Source organism: Tarenaya hassleriana, unplaced genomic scaffold (assembly GCF_000463585.1).
Source record: "Tarenaya hassleriana unplaced genomic scaffold, ASM46358v1 Cleome14, whole genome shotgun sequence".
NCBI lineage: Eukaryota > Viridiplantae > Streptophyta > Magnoliopsida > Brassicales > Cleomaceae > Tarenaya > Tarenaya hassleriana.
In genome coordinates this window covers 2,751,795-2,768,960 of record NW_010964598.1, presented here as the reverse complement: position 1 = coordinate 2,768,960, position 17,166 = coordinate 2,751,795, and the positions used below count along the sequence as shown (strand labels likewise).

At 38.4% G+C, this 17,166-nt stretch overlaps 2 protein-coding genes and 1 long non-coding RNA gene across 3 annotated transcripts; 1 reads left to right on the top strand and 2 right to left on the bottom strand.

Annotated features, from left to right (window-relative positions):
• The first annotated feature begins 4,248 nt into the window (after positions 1-4,248).
• On the top strand, positions 4,249-5,636 carry LOC104808386 (uncharacterized protein At4g04775-like). Its single transcript, XM_010534061.1, has 4 exons — positions 4,249-4,307; positions 4,859-5,054; positions 5,128-5,406; positions 5,613-5,636. Exons 1-4 carry the CDS (start codon positions 4,249-4,251, stop codon positions 5,634-5,636), a joined length of 558 nt encoding a protein of 185 aa, XP_010532363.1.
• A 346-nt stretch (positions 5,637-5,982) lies between these two features.
• LOC104808385 lies at positions 5,983-8,178 on the bottom strand. The gene is made up of 7 exons (XM_010534060.1): positions 7,312-8,178; positions 7,127-7,235; positions 6,881-7,018; positions 6,596-6,794; positions 6,346-6,518; positions 6,194-6,287; positions 5,983-6,124 (listed from the first exon to the last, which is right to left on the bottom strand). Exons 1-7 carry the CDS (start codon positions 8,176-8,178, stop codon positions 5,983-5,985), a joined length of 1,722 nt encoding a protein of 573 aa, XP_010532362.1.
• A 4,151-nt stretch (positions 8,179-12,329) lies between these two features.
• LOC104808301 lies at positions 12,330-13,478 on the bottom strand. Its single transcript, XR_770918.1, has 3 exons — positions 13,348-13,478; positions 13,197-13,265; positions 12,330-12,466 (listed from the first exon to the last, which is right to left on the bottom strand). It is a non-coding gene; the product is annotated as an uncharacterized LOC104808301 (long non-coding RNA).
• Between the last annotated feature and the right edge of the window lie 3,688 nt (positions 13,479-17,166).

The window sequence follows — 17,166 nt, the reverse complement described above, 5'->3', positions numbered from 1 at the left end:
GGTTTGAGGTGATATCCCGATGGTTGCATTGTTGGGATCTCCTCTTTATGATCTCTGACCCGGGTCGGGTTTCATATTGAGGAGACATGATTGTGATTGGTTGCCCACGGGCAGAGCTTGGAGCCGATGATACACGTGATAGTCTTGAGTGATTCGGCTATCACGGGGTTGAGGAAATCCTACGGTTACACAGTAACCGCGCCAATGTTCCACTAGCTATGGAACGGGATCGGGATTGAGTGATTCTCCCGGCAGAGACTGGCAATACATTTACCCGTGACTCGGGATTGAGCGATTCTCCCGACGGGGTTATGCGAAGGAACTCAGAAAGACCTGAGCTCGGGTCCGATGAGTTTCTCCGTGGCGGACGGCCGGCGAGAGGTTGTTAGTTGTGTACTGACTTCGCTCGACATAGTCGGTGGTGGCCTGGAGGGGGCACCTGGCGCTCTGGCATCGAGAGGTGACATCGATGTCAGAGGGGATGGTTGATGTATTATGTTTTATGGAGTAGGGATTTGGATGGCGTGTTTTATTGTTCCGGCGATTGCCGAGGAGAGCGGGGGATGTGCGTTGCACATGGGGCGTCCTTACCCACGTGTGTGATGCACACGTGGAGATGATTTGACGGTACGGTTATTACTGAGAGACCCGATGGGTCGAGTTATGACTCGTGTACATATGTCCTGGACTGGTGAGACCAGATCCTTGCGGTATCCTATGTGTGCGATGCACATAGAGATGATTTGACGGTTATGTCCGATGATACATCATGCGGACTGAGTGTGTGTGATAAGTGAATTACTTGTGCGATTGAGTGAATTGTGTTTCCTGGCATGAAGTGTGTATATATGTATACACTTATATCTAGTGTATGTATAATATTGATTGTGTTTGGCCATTTGCCATTTGAGTATGATCTTCGGGTTTAACCTGAAGTACTCACTAAGCATGTAGCTTAGGACGTTGTTATGCAACGTTTCAGCTCGAGATAGCGCAAAGAGGAGCGTTGGATGGACATAGTAGCGCCAAGAGTGTGAGGAGGAAGACCGAAAAGATTTAGGTTGGAGTTACGCAGATTTCTGTTCCAAAAAGATTGGTAGTGTCGATTTATGAGTTTTGTATTTTCCGATAGTTACACTACCGTAATTGCATTTGTCTCCGCTGCATATGTATATAAATTGAGAATTTTTAAATCCCGCGTATTTTCGGTAATTGTATTTATTTTATTTTTGTCCATGTGGCGCAACTCGTGGTTTTCGCGGGACACGGGTTTCGGGTGTCACATAACCCCAAGTTTGCTCATGTTGTTACAGACCAGGCTCCCTCTACTCTCCCCACTTCTGCTGCTCAGGCTCTTCGACTTGCCTACTGGAGAGCAGCAATGAGTGAGGAATTTGATGCCTTGGCTCGAAATCGTACCTGGGATCTGGTTCCACCCGAAACTGCAGCGAACGTTGTGGGCTGTAAATGGGTGTTTCGCATCAAACATAATCCGGATGGCTCAGTCGAACGGTATAAAGCCCGTCTAGTTGCCAAGGGCTTTCATCAACGACCCGGAATAGACTACAACGACACGTTCAGCCCTGTTGTCAAGCCTGCAACCATACGCGTTATTCTCAGTTTAGCAGTTTCTCGGAATTGGTCTATCCGTCAATTGGACGTGAATAATGCCTTCCTCCAAGGCAGTCTCTCGGAGCAAGTTTTCATGGTGCAGCCTCCTGGTTTCATTGACAAAGACGAACCTCGACACATTTGTAAGCTCAACAAAGCTCTCTATGGCCTCAAGCAGGCTCCGCGAGCATGGTACTTCGATCTTATCTTCTACACAAAGGATTTACCAATTCCCTTGCCGATGCATCACTGTTCACTCTGCACCGTGATCATAGCCACCTGATGGTACTCATCTATGTTGATGACCTTGTCATCACCGGCAGCAATCCTGATCATATTCAACACTTCATTGCTTCCCTTGCTGCCAGATTTTCTCTGAAAGATTTAGGATCACTGTCGTTCTTTCTCGGAGTCGAAGCAACTCGCACTTCTGCAGGATTATCTCTCAGCCAGCGAAAATACATCACCGATCTGCTCCAGCGAACGTTGATGCACGAATCCAAGTCGGTCTCCACTCCTATGTCATCCACCTCTCGGCTAGCACTCAACTCTGGCAACCCTCTTTCTGATCCCACTGAATACAGAAGCATTCTTGGAGCTCTGCAGTATTTATCCCTGACAAGGCCTGATGTCTCCTTTGCCGTTAACAAACTTAGCCAATTCATGCATCAACCCACTGATCAGCATTGGACTGCTGTTAAACGGGTTCTGCGGTATCTGGTAGGGACTTCTCACCGCGGCATTTTCTTCGCTGCTGACAACCCCGCTAATCTTCATGCCTACAGCGATACAGATTGGGCTGGGGACAAGTCGGATTACAAGTCTACAGGAGCATACATCATTTATCTTGGAAAACATCCAATTTCCTGGTCCTCGAAAAAGCAGGGCACCATTTCCCGTTCATCAACTGAAGCAGAGTATCGGTCTGTCGCTAACACTTCTGCCGAAGTTCGCTGAATCCTCAACCTCCTCTCTGAACTTCAAGTCACTCTTCCTCAGGCTCCAGTCATTCACTGCGATAATATTGGAGCCACGTATCTCAGTGTCAACCCTGTGTTTCACTCATGCATGAAGCACCTAGCACTGGATTATCTCTTTGTTCCTGGCCAAATTGAAAATGGCTCACTACGCGTTGCTCACATCAGCTCCAAAGACCAGTTGGCGGACATTCTGACCAAGCCGCTTCCGCGATCTATCTTCTCTGATCTCTGCATCAAGATCGGAATCACCGACGGTGCTCCGTCTTGCGGGGGCATATAAGGGAACAATATATTATGTATATATTTTTATATACCACATACAGAACTTGCCTTATACCTTAGGGCAGACTAGCTCATACGTCTCTGTATATATTTCCTCTGTAATATTCTGATCAATACAAGCCGCAATACACAAGAGCTCATAACCTTACAATAATATCCCAACTCTCAATAGTCTTAACATGTTCATCTTATGGATTCTATCCAAACCTAATCTCAACTCTCGCATCATAACTAGATTCTAACACATTCAATTGGGTGATCAAACCAATCTAACGAAATAAACGCAATCCATAAAAACCGATGAGTATCGGTAACAAGGTATCGTATGAAGTACATAGCAAATCTCTACATGTAGGATAGAACCCTATTCCACAATTAATGAATCTTGACTTCTCCATCACTCTAGGTTATTCCCTTGATGCCCAAAAAAAGTCCTAAAAGGTTCTTTAAATGTCCTCACTTGATTATATATGGTGGCTAGGTTTTTTTCTTAGGTCAAATTCTCTTGAAAAATAGATTTTTTTTTTTGATAATCAGGATGATTCTCGGTGCCTTCGATCCAATTACATCCATCCTTGGCCCGAGACCAGCCTTTATGTATAGATCATTTTGGTCCAGAAATTATATCTCTCTCCATCAATGGAATCGAACCGAGTACTTTGAAGATGACTTTGTCACCTCTCAATCACTAGACTACTAATTGTTGGGTAAAAATGTAAGTTTGTACAAAAACAAAATTGTCTAAGGAAGTGACACAAGCATGTGCAAGTGACATAGGCTACGTCATTTCTTTGAGTAAAAATCACCATCTCTGTGTCAAACGACTCGATCATGCGAACTGGATTCTGGTCGTGTCAAATGCCTCGTCGTCCTGAAAACAACTCTGAAATGCTCGTTTTGATGTTTTGCTCTGCACGTCTCGTTTCATACTTATTTTGTACTTATTTACGCTCTTTTGTCCATTTAAACACCAAAAAACAAAATAAACCAAAACAACGAACTAATATGATATGTCTATAATTAGCACAAAACTGGTGAGAAAATACTAAACGTTCTTATTAAAATATGGAAGACTTTCGTTGCCATCAAATTCTCCCAAATTTAGAGTTTTGTTTGTCCTCGCGCGAATAAAAGCGTCTCAAAAGGAATATAAGTATCGACCTGAACTGTCGACGTAGGGAAAAAACCCTAAAAATTCCCGAACTTGTAATTTGGTGTAATATAAATTCCTGAACTTGTAGAAGTGCCTATTAATTCCCAAACTTGAAAAATTGAACATGGAAATTACTTAACTTGTTAAACCGTTCCATAACCGTCCTTAAGATTAATTGGTCAAAAAACCGCGTTGACTTGTCCAACGTGGCATGTGACGTATATGGCCAGTTCAGAAAATTTTTGCCACATATGCGGTTTCTGGTTTTTCGAGAAACCTTGGTAAATCGATCGGATTGAACAGTAAACCGGGCTTTCTGGAACCGATTAACATAGATATAACCGGTGAAAAAAATCTAACCCTAAATCTTATTCACTTTCACCCAAATCGACTGGAACCAAAATATCTTTTCGTCACTCTCTCATCGGCAATCTCTTCGGCACCGTATCATCGACAATCTCTTCGGTGAAGGACCATTCATCTAATCTCAGGTTTCGAAATCACCAGAACTCTATTAGTTTATCTTTCTCTTCGGTTGTTTTTGTGAGCCGTGTTGGTTATTTTCTTTTTAGGGGATTTTGAGCTGAATACGAGTTGTTGTCGGGTTTAATTTGATGGAATATGTGTATATGGTGATGGGTTTAATATAGTAGGATTGTATATATGGTTTTGGGTTTAATAGGAATTTGACATACGAATCAAAGGGTTGTTTTGTTTTTTTTTTTGTCTGTGAAATGTGTACAAGTTGTAGGGTTGTTTTTTTTTATGAATTTGATGTCGAGTTATAGGGTTGTTTTTTTTCTTTTTGGGGGATTTTTTTGTTTTTTTACAGGATGAAAGGGAATTGTTCATCTGAGGGTGGAAGGAGTTCTTCAACATCCAGTGCACGATCAAGTCGGAGAAAAGGGCGATCGAGTGAACGCAAGGTTTATCCATGGAAATGCGAATGTGGATGTGACGTTGTGAGATTGACATCGAAAACAGAGAATAATCCCGGAAGAGTGTTCTTCTGTTGTGAGAAACAGGAGGTATTGGTGAAAAATTGAATGTATGTTTCAATTGGTTTATGGTTTATCTGATCTTGTTGGTATAATATTTCAGGGAAATTTTAATCACTTCTTCAAATGGTTTGATGAGGTTATGGAAGACAAAATGGACAATTTTGATGAAGGATTAGAAAGAGTACTAATGGATACGGAAGCATACAAACTGAGGATCGGAAAGATGGAAATTGAGTTGGAAGAGTACAGAGTGAAGACGAGAAACTTGGAGGTTGAGTTGGAAGAGTACAAGGAGAAGACGAAAAAGTTGGAGGATGTGTTGGAAGACTACAAAGGCGTGATGCTTAAATTTGTGGTAGTTGTCGTAGTTGTAGTTATGGTAATTACATATTACTATCGACTATTGTCGGTTTGAAAATTTGTATGAAGTGGGTCGGTTGTAGTATTTTGGTAATATTGGAATCTGATGATGTATCAAATGACTTAGGGTTATGAGGATATGTGTAACTTATTGTGGATCTTGTAATGTTAAGTGAACATGTATGAAATTATGGTGAAGATTAGTTTGTTTTGATATATTTGCAGATGCATTTGAAGAGAATGTATTAAATTATGCAGAAACAGATTGAAGAGAATGTCAAGTAGTTAAACACAGGTTTAGAGCTTACAAAAAAAAAAGAACATGTCTTAGAGCATTTGAACCTTACAAAATATCTAAACCCTGGAACATTAGAACCAGATATGGGTTGAACTATATCCAAAAAATAATTTCAGATCTAACATCCAAAAAACGACCCTTTGAACCACCAAACACCACTAACAGTTCAACATGTACAAAACATTATCTCATATGCAACTAAATCCTAACATCTTCCTGAAGATGTGTTGTTGCAATCAGGATCTTGGTTGCCTGGTGGAACTGGTCTTGGGGCTTAAAATTGTCTAACTGACGTAACTATGCGTCGTAGTCTGCGAGGAGGATGGATTGTTGATTGCACCGTCTGGCTTGATTGGGTCGGCATATCCAGATGAGAGGAAGCTTCAGCAGACGGTTGTGGCTGAGGCGTATTGGGTCGGTTGCTTGATTCTCCTTGCACCTACATTGACAGATGAAGTTAAACAAGATTTATATTCAAGTGATTGTGAATCAGATGGGTTTTACAAACCTTTCTCGGTCGACCTCTTCCTCTTTTACAACCATAGATTGTAATTGGTTCGTTTCTGCACCCTCTTGCATTATGTCCCGTCTGTTTACAGAGACTGCAAGTCATTTGTCTTCCGTGTCTAGTCATGTGCCCAGATCTTGTACTCGACTCACATGGTTCCTTCCTCCGACTAAACTTTTTGGGTCGACCCGGCATAGATCGCTTGTTTGGTACACCAATCGCAGGCATGTTAGTTTTCTGCCAAAGAACTTGTCCATTCACATGGTTGATGTTATGTGCATATGTTTCAACCCACTGAGACGTCATATAGTACTCGGATATGTAACTGTCCATAAAACATAATCAGATTACATTAGTTGACTAGTATTTATAGAATATGAAAAAATGAGTTTCTGTACTTACTTTGAAACCTCTTCCTGCTTCTCGTTTATGATGCACAATGCATGTTGACAAGGAATTCCTCTTAGGTCCCATTCACGACAAGCGCATCGCTTTCCGGCAAGATCAACTGAGTAACTCATTCTAAACTCTTCCACTTCGTATTGTCCACGTGCACTTGGTATATTGTGCAAAACCGTGTTTTCTGTCGTGCTTATTCCAACTTCTTCATACAATGACGAGTAAACTCAGTCAAGCATCTCGTTGCATACCTCGACCGTTTGGCATTACGATGCATTATTTGTTTACGTATCATCTCCAGCATATCTATCATCGGCCTCAACCGTGCCTCTCTGATTGTCTGGTTGAAACTCTCTGTCAGATTGTTAACTACATCGTCACAACGCGAGTCAGGTTTGAAGAAGGCTCGAGCCCATTGATGTGGTTCTGCACATAAAACAGCTTCATATGCAAGTTCATTCAATTGTTTCATTTCTTGTAGATGTGCATCATAATGAGCTTGGTGATAGCTTGCAGCAATGCTCCAAAAGATACGCTTATAAGCCGAATCCTTGTAGGTTTTCCTCCAGTTTGCATAAACGTGACGAGTACACATACGATGCTCGGCAAATGGCAACTCGCATGCGACAGCATTCAACAAACCCTGTAAAACAAGAAGCAATTTACCAATTGAAAAACGTGAAAGATAAATTGATAAGTAAATCAGTAAATGAGATTACCTTTTGTTTGTCCGAGGTTATTGTTAATTTCTCTCCTTCACCAAGGTCCAAATCAGATTTCAGTTTTTGAATAAACCATAACCAATTCTCAATGTTCTCTATACGCACAACTGCCCACGCAATGGGATATATACCGTTATTAGCATCCCTTCCGACGGCTGCTAGAAGTTCTCCTTTTAACTCCCATTTCAAAAAGCAGCCATCCAATCCAATGATAGGTCGACAACATTTTTTCCACGTATCACGTAACACATGGAAACAGATATAAAACCGATCAAAGACTTCTTCATCATTTTCTGTCTTCAGACCTATTTCAGTGGTTATGTTCGGATTTGACCTCCTAAGCTCAGCCTCGTAATCCCACAGTTTTGCAAATTGTACTTTCTGTTCTTCGGTTACCATTTTAGATGCAACACGTCGAGCCTTAGAGCATTTGCTCTTTGACATTATCAAACCATACCTCTCTACCAATCCCACTCTAATGTCAACAGCTCTAAGTCGTGGATTCCTCCTCATGTCCTCCTTGAAACGTTCAGCAATATGATACATATTCACCATCGGTGCATGTCCATTTGGATGGTGGTTGTGTGTTGGATAATATGTCTTGATCACCCACTTGTTCAAATATGTATCAAGTGTACAATACACCCTCCACACGCACTTTTTACGCCTACAGTTAGCTGAATACCTCGTCTTCGAAGACTTCGTCATCCTAATGTTGAACTGTGTGTCAAAGACATAGTCAACCAACGTCTTTTTGAACTCTTCCCCGGAATTAAATGTTTTTCCGAGATAAAGATGTCGTTTATCTCCTTTTATCCGACCACTCTTCACTGGTTTCTCGAAAGACCGCCACTCTTCATCCATGTTTAGAGGTGATTCGGGAAACGCATCTTCATCGTCTCCATAACATTCATTAGAATCACTGTTCTCCTCTGCTCAGTCGACGGCTGTTTAGGCGATCTGCTGACTGGCGATAGGGTGTTCTCGGTCTTCTCCTCTGTCAAATTGCGGTTGTTTGGGGCTGCTTCTGATTCGACTCCGAATTTGAAGATATGAGGTTTGTCGGTTCTGTTCTACTCTTCTTCTTCTTCGATTTGTGTTGTGAAGACAGACTTGGGTGTGTTGTGAAGACAGACTTGGGTGTGTTGAAATTAGGGTTAAGAATGATTTATTTCAGATTCTACATGAAATATATGTGGGTTTAAATCTTGGTTCTGCGTCTGCTTCTTCTTCGACTGCGAGTTTAATTCCTGGTTTATGGTTTCTGTATTGGTTGGACAGGGTTATAGTGAATGTACTTTTCGGCGGGTGTACAGATTATGGCGAAGATGGAAATGTGGGGTACATTGGCGGAGTAAAGGCGCAAGTGTTTAGTGAACCCCCCCATAATCTGTCATGGGACCTGTTTGAGAATATCATAGAGTTAAGGAACATTTATCCGCCAATGTATCAGTTGTCGTACAAATTACCGGAGGAAGCATATAAGGATAGGAGGGTGATAAGTCATAGAGAAAGTAGGTATGAATTTCGCGAGCTGAATAAGATTGTAGCAGAATCGACAGAGATCGATGTATTTATCGAGCATGAGGAAGTTGAAAACAATGAAAGTGAAGAAGAAGCTCGTGAGGATTCTACCGATTCTGAGAGCGGTAGTAATGGTAATGATGATTTTGAAACTGTCGGTTATGAAGACCTCGGCAATGTTAATGATGAAGGTAGGGGTGAGGAGGAACGAGCTGAGTATATTCACCACCGACTATTTTCGAAGAAATCGCCGATGACAGGGGTAACTAGATTTAGGGTTCCGATGGTCGGGTTTCTTCTCGAGTTTTCGGTTTCGATTTGTGGTAAATGTGACTTTTTTATGTTTTACAATTACTTAACTGGAAAATGTTACTGTGCACCGGTTATATCTATTTTAACCGGTTCTATAAAATACCGGTTTACTGTCCAATCCGGTCGATTTACCACGGTTTCTCGAAAAACCGGAAACTGCATACGTGGCAAAAAATTTTTGAGCTGGGCATACACGTCATATGCCACGTTGGACAGGTCAACGTGGTTTTTTGACCAATTAATCTTAAGGACGGTTATGGAACGGTTTAACAAGTTGAGTAATTTTCATGTTCAATTTTTCAAGTTTGGGAATTAATAAGCACCTCTACAAGTTCGGGAATTTATATTACACCAAATTACAAGTTCGGGAATTTTGAGGGCTTTTTCCCATAATTGTATTTGAAGGATTGTGGTGAAGCCACCTAAACATCCTACATGTAAGTTTCTTAAATGTTGATTGGTTAGGGAAAAAAATAGTATATATTACATAAGAAGATATTAAATGATTAATACAAAATGAAATGATAAGAATTAAATGAAAATTTTTAGCATCCTACATGTAAGTTTTTCAAATTTTGATTGGTTATGGAAAAAATTATTATATATTACATAAGAAGATATTAAATGACTAATACAAAATGAAATGATAAGAATTAATTGATAATTTTTAACATAATCTAAATTGAAATGATAAAAAATAATAAAATATAATTATTTAAATGAGATTAATTTGTAAAATATTATTAGATAATAGTTTTAAAAATATCAATAGATTATTATAATTTAGAAAACTCATTTTTAATATAAGAAAACCACTTTGACCACTTTTTATATTATTGAGGATTTTTTATTTGATTACATTAAGATTTAAGATTTATTTTTATCTTGAAAATTTTATGTTAATAAAAATAATTAAAAAATGCAATGGAACGTTACAATTTAAAAATTACAAATCTCATAAATATTAAACGATTGGACTACATCTAATATCCAACGCATTGCTATTTAATAAAGTAAAAATTAAAAATATCAATAAAACAAAAAACGGTATCCAATTGTCATAAAGGTGAATTGAAAAGTCATAAAGGTTAATGATGATTTTAATATTTATGATATATTATGGTATATTCAAAAGTTATTATTGTAAATAGTTAGTGGTAATTAATAAATATTATACATTACCATGCATTGAAAAGTCATGAACTATATTAGTGGTATATTAATCCGGTAAGAGTCACGCTCTTACCTTCCACAACAAGGCTTTGGCTATGTGGGTCAGAGGAGAGAGTTTTCAAGCCATCATACGAACAGTAAAAGATTATGAATCGCGTTTACGGTCACTTGGCCGACGTCCGCAACACTTCGACAAGACTTCGTGTGTGTTTGGTCGAAACCGTCGTTATCTCATTTCCAATATCGTCAACGTTGTTCGCACGCAATCTAAACACGATGTTATACGACCAGGTGTTGGAGTCAACAACGCAGAACCTCCGTTACTTGATGGTGTCAAGTCCGGAACCAGAATTCATATTCGAGTCTCTGTACGAAACGCACGTTCAGGCCTCAGTTTTGTGTGGGAAGAAATTATGTTTGAAGTTGCGCATTCGCAGCGGCGGTCACGATTACGAGGGAGTGTCGTACGTATCGATAATGAAAACGTCATTTGTACTTTGTAATTGTGGATTTGTGCACTCTCCGACAAATTGATGTTGATGTAGACTGTAACAACACGTGAGTTCACATTGGTCTACTGTGCGCGAGGTTTGAATTAAAAAAAATGTGTGTTTTATAATCAAATTCATTTCTTTTTATACTTCAAATTCAATTTTTATATGATTTTTTTGTGTGTAATTTGCAGGAAAAAAAGCGGGAAGAAAGTTGATACCATAAATAACAAATAACCTTCATATAAAAACCGTTCGGTCTTTGTAGGGCCAAAATAAAGAGGTTAGGACTTAACAAATTTTGCACCATTTTTATATTTGATTGTGTACTTTTCATTCATATTTTGGTTTTGCCCTTTTCTATCCTTCACTTTGTATTATTTGAAAATGATGAAGGAAACAAGAGATGAATAAAAGTGGGATTCACCAATGGGACAAATCGTTCACAAAAACATAAATTCGTCGTCAATTTAATATTTCAATTATTGATTTCCGTTAGTCTTTAAACCATAGTCATCATCATTGTTGTATAAATTAAAATATACATACCAAAAGGTTAATAAATTTTGTGAAACAATATAAATATATTAATATTTTATATTTTAAATTTATTAGAAATAATTTTATTTTAACAATATAATATTTTGTAATAATAAAAAGTTGATTTTTTGAACAATAATATAATATTTTATACTATTAAATTTGGTTTTTTTATTTATATCTAATTATTGAAATTTTTTAGTAAATTTAAAAGGTATGATTTTCAATATAAATAAATACAGTGATTCAAAATTTAAGATAAAATATGTTCTATGTTATTATTTTTGAAAATATCATTATCATCTAACATTGTTAGTATATTAGAGAAAAACCACAAATTATATAAATCTTTATGAGTAAAAAAATTATAAAGGAGTTGTTGGTGTTTTCAAATTAAATTATTTTCATCGAATATAGGTATTAAAAACATAAATCCAATTTCATTATGCAAAGTTTTTCACTCCATCAAAATGTGATTTTTTATTTTATAATCTATATATATAAATAGTTGTGTTTAAAGGATTGTGGTGAAATGACCTCATCATCCTACATGACAATTTGTTTTAAATTTTTATTGGTCCATAAAGATATTTATTAGCCAAAAATAAAGATATTTATAACGTATACAAAAGCGTGGCCAATAATATTCATTAGGTCACTACTAGAAACAACGGTTGTAAAAATATTTATTAGTCACTAATTAGCATAATGTGGGGCACAATGGAGAGGTTATGGCAGTTTTTTCAATTCTTATTGGATTTAAACATATTTATTATTTATAATTAGAAAAAGTTGTATCTTTATTACATATACATAAAAAAAGGGAACGAAACGGATGTTTTGGATTACATAGAGTAAATGATAGTTCGTGGTGTAAAAATCTATTGGAATGACTTGAATATCCCTAAGTGTTGAGGTGTTGCCACCTGTATTGCAGTTAAAACGGATAAGGCTCAAATAACAGACTTTCCAAGATCAAGAAGAAGACTTACTGGTTTTTTTTTTTGGCTATATAAAGGCTACATGAAGGGCTGATTCAGATACAGAAAAAAAAGGTACAGAAATCTACACGGAGACTTGCTTCTTCAAGTTTTTTGAGAGGCTGCTTCTTACTGCAAAAGAAGAGAAGAACGTCAATTTTTCAGATCAAAGAAAGGTCCAGGAAGGAGCAATAATCAAGCTAAGTTCCTATTTCTTTGGGGTTTCTCTTTTGTACGTGTTTGTGAAAAGTCAGAGGGTTCAAATCCTCTGGTTGTATCCGTGTAAAGAACGAGTATAATGAATTGATCCTAGGGCTAAAGACCCTGCCGAGACGTAGGTTCACTCACATCGAGTGATCCGAACTCGTAATCTGATCGTGCAAGTGTGGGTGTGTGCGTCTTTTGTTTCGGTATTCAATCGAGATTAAACAAGCCACAAACAACCCAGAATCAACCCTAGAACTACAAATCTGAGATAATAACCGTAAACCCTAGAATCTAAGAATAGAGAAATCAATCTTAGGGTTTAGTCAAAGAAGAATTTATCTTTCTCGGTAGATTTGTGTGTCTACTGTGTTGTTCTTTCTCCTTGTGTAGGAATCACCAATCACAACCAAAGATTCGTGGTGACTGTGTGAAGAGGAAGGTGGAGAGAGACCTGTGAGGAAGAAGCTTCGTGAGGCTACTCGAGAGAACAAAGAAAAAGAGGTTAGGGTTGTGACTACGGTTGCGATCAGACAAGGAATAAGGCTTGGTGGATATTTGTTTTGGTGGTGGGCCAGGGAAAAGAATTGGGCCTGAAACCACTACAAGTGGTATCAGAGCTTGGTTCCTCAGAACCAGGGATTTACGGAGGACTTACCGTGGGTTATCGGCGTTTCTTGAGCAGAAAGAAATAGAGGAGGCAGCAGCTTGCTGGAGCAACAAAACCCTGCAAGAACAGAAAACCAGAAAACTATTAGCACAGAAAATCAACTAAGGAAAACAAAGGAGAACCTGAGTTTAGGGACAACCTCAGTATAGCAAGTACCGGTGAAGGTGGAGCTTGTAAAGACTGCACAGAAAAGAAAAATGAGTACAGTAAAGGTAGAAATCGAAAGGTTCGATGGCAAAGGGGATTTCATGCTTTGGAAAGAGAAGATGGTCGCATACCTTGGAAACCTAGGATTAGACGAAGCTTTGAAGCTGAAACCGAATTTTCCAGCAACATTTACAGATGAGCAAAAGGAAGAAGTGTCCAAGAAAGCAAGGAACACTCTGATTCTATGTCTAGGAGAGGAAATTTTAAGAAGCGTTATCAAAGAGAAGACTGCAGCGGGAATGTGGAAAATCATTGAGGAAGAATTCATGGAGAAAGCATTACCGGAAAGAATCTACCTCAAACAGAAATTTTACGGGTTTCGTATGGATGAGGGCAAGACTATCGCAGAAAACATATGCGAGTTCAAAAAGCTAATTTCAGATTTGGAGAATATTGATGTGAAGATCGAAGATGAAGACAAAGCAAACTACTTGCTAAACTCATTGCCAAACCAGTTTGAACATGTGAAGGACACATTGAGGTTTAGCAAGGATATATTAACACTGAAAGATGTGATTAATGCAGCATATTCAAAGGAGTTAGATTTTAAAGCATCAGGAGCACAGTTTCAGAATCAAGGGGCTGGTTTAATGGTCAAAGGCGGATTTGGTAACAACTCCGGAAATCAGAACAGATTTGACAGCAAGTATAACTCGACTTCACAGACAAATATGCAACCTGGGAATAGCGGAAAGAAGATCTGTTGGTATTGCAGGAAAGAAGGACACATTAAAAAGGAGTGTAGATTGCGGAAAAAGCATCAAGAGGCTCAAGGGAATGCACAAACAGTTACAGCAACTGGGAATTTCTTAGACACTGAAGTTCTCACAGTTTCTAAGGAGGATTCAAGAGACGGTTGGGTACTAGACTCGGGGTGTGTTTATCACATGACGTCTAAGAGAGAAGTACTTTTAGACTTTAAGGAAATAAATGGTGGAAAAGTGCTGCTAGGTGACAACAGCACTTGTGAAGTCACAGGAACAGGATCGGTGCAGATTCAAGTGGCAGATGGCTCGGTAAAGAAGTTGGAACAGGTCAGGTATGTTCCAAAATTGAAGAGAAATTTGATATCTCTCAGCTGTCTAGACAGAAAAGGGTTATCCTACAGATCTAGAGGTGGCGTTTTACAAGTCTACAAAGGTTCAAGGAAAGTTTTGCAAGGGAAATTGCAAAACGGGTTATACATGTTACAGGGATTGGCTGTGACAAAGAGAACAGATGTTAACTCTTCTGAGTTGGGTTTGGAGAAGAATGTAAAGTGTTTCTCAGGAATTGAGAAATGTGTTGATGACTCTAAGGTGAAATTAGAGGCACTACAATCTGCTGGAAGAGTTCAGAAAGTTTCTGAGAAGCTTAAGGAAAGTTCAGGAGTTTGTGAAGAGCTACAATCAGTAGTTGAACAAGTTGAAAGGCTAGGATTTCTAGCTGAAACCAAGGTAAATGGTTTGATAACCAAGGTCTCACAAATGGGCAGGTTCAAAGAAGCAATGAACCTGTTCAAACTGGCAGACTAAGAAGTCTGAGAATTATGGGGTCTTTTAGCAAAGGTTCTAGGATCAAAATTCAACTATGGATCTCCAAGTCAAGGTGGAGATTATTGGAATGACTTGAATATCCCTAAGTGTTGAGGTGTTGCCACCTGTATTGCAGTTAAAACGGATAAGGCTCAAATAACAGACTTTCCAAGATCAAGAAGAAGACTTACTGGTTTTTTTTTTGGCTATATAAAGGCTACATGAAGGGCTGATTCAGATACAGAAAAAAAAGGTACAGAAATCTACACGGAGACTTGCTTCTTCAAGTTTTTTGAGAGGCTGCTTCTTACTGCAAAAGAAGAGAAGAACGTCAGTTTTTCAGATCAAAGAAAGGTCCAGGAAGGAGCAATAATCAAGCTAAGTTCCTATTTCTTTGGGGTTTCTCTTTTGTACGTGTTTGTGAAAAGTCAGAGGGTTCAAATCCTCTGGTTGTATCCGTGTAAAGAACGAGTATAGTGAATTGATCCTAGGGCTAAAGACCCTGCCGAGACGTAGGTTCACTCACATCGAGTGATCCGAACTCGTAATCTGATCGTGCAAGTGTGGGTGTGTGCGTCTTTTGTTTCGGTATTCAATCGAGATTAAACAAGCCACAAACAACCCAGAATCAACCCTAGAACTACAAATCTGAGATAATAACCGTAAACCCTAGAATCTAAGAATAGAGAAATCAATCTTAGGGTTTAGTCAAAGAAGAACTTATCTTTCTCGGTAGATTTGTGTGTCTACTGTGTTGTTCTTTCTCCTTGTGTAGGAATCACCAATCACAACCAAAGATTCATGGTGACTGTGTGAAGAGGAAGGTGGAGAGAGACCTGTGAGGAAGAAGCTTCGTGAGGCTACTCGAGAGAACAAAGAAGAAGAGGTTAGGGTTGTGACTACGGTTGCGATCAGACAAGGAATAAGGCTTGGTGGATATTTGTTTTGGTGGTGGGCCAGGGAAAAGAATTGGGCCTGAAACCACTACAAAATCTTTACTATATGAAAAAACGGTAATAATGATTTGGAAATAAAAACGAGTCTAGAATTGCAAGATTTGCAGGAAACAATCTCTCCCTCACGGTAAGTTATCAATTTCGTTATTTTCATTCTCATCTCATCCTAGGAGGTTACGACTATGGCACCGATAGAGGTGGATGTGAGAAATAGGATAGAGCACGAAGCGGTGGAGAAAGATGAAACGACGTTGACGTATTGTGACTGTGAAGCGGAGGAACCTTAAGGTGGAGGCAAAAGGATAATCGATGAATATACTTTATTCGCCGGTAAAAACTTTCAATCGACGATGGATTTATGCCGAAAGATTTGGGGGAGCCGCTGGAAAGTAGCGTCGTCAGTCGTATTTCGCCGACCGGAGGGCATTGTCAAAATACCAACTTAGAGGATAACTTACGATGACCCTCGACCTCTTGCTGATCCATTCATGGAATCAGCGAGGAACTGAACGCCACTGCGGGAAGTCGTCGACTGTGACAGAAGCTAAACTTGTGATCTCAAAATTCTTCGATTTTTCTAAAGCATATACAAAAACGTTTTTTAGGATTCGCAACAAAGAAATGGTCAACGTCAATCATAAATCTTTTCATATCAATCCCTTTGCACGCCTTTCTCCATGCCGCTGCAAGTTGTTCCTTCTTAAACGCAGAAGAGCGTGGTACAAAACCAATATAAGTGATCGCGACATTTCGCCAAAATCCCATTTTGAAAAAACGTTCGATACACTTAGTATCCATTTGGTTTATAATCCTTATTATTTATGCATAAAATTTTTTCTAAATTTTTTCTACTAAATAAAAACATAAAAACAAAATAATTTTTCGATTCATGAGATTTTATTTGATTGGATTATATTCAAATTTTATTGTACTTTTTTCCTTTTATTCGGTTTGAATTTTTTTTTGAAATTATTACCATTTAATTTTTATAGAAAATTGTGTTAAATTGTTGTGTGAAACATCATCATCATTATTATTATGTGAATATATACATAAAAAATATCAAAAAACCTAACCTATTATGTTGATTAAATATATAATTCACCGTAAAAAATATAGAAAATTAGTATTCAATATATATATATATATATAAATAATTTTATAGTATAATAATATAATGATATCTATATTCCTTCATCTTCTCTCTTCTCTAGATCAATATATAACTTTTGTTATCTTCGTATCAATGATTTTTTAAAATAAACCGCACATCGAGCGGTT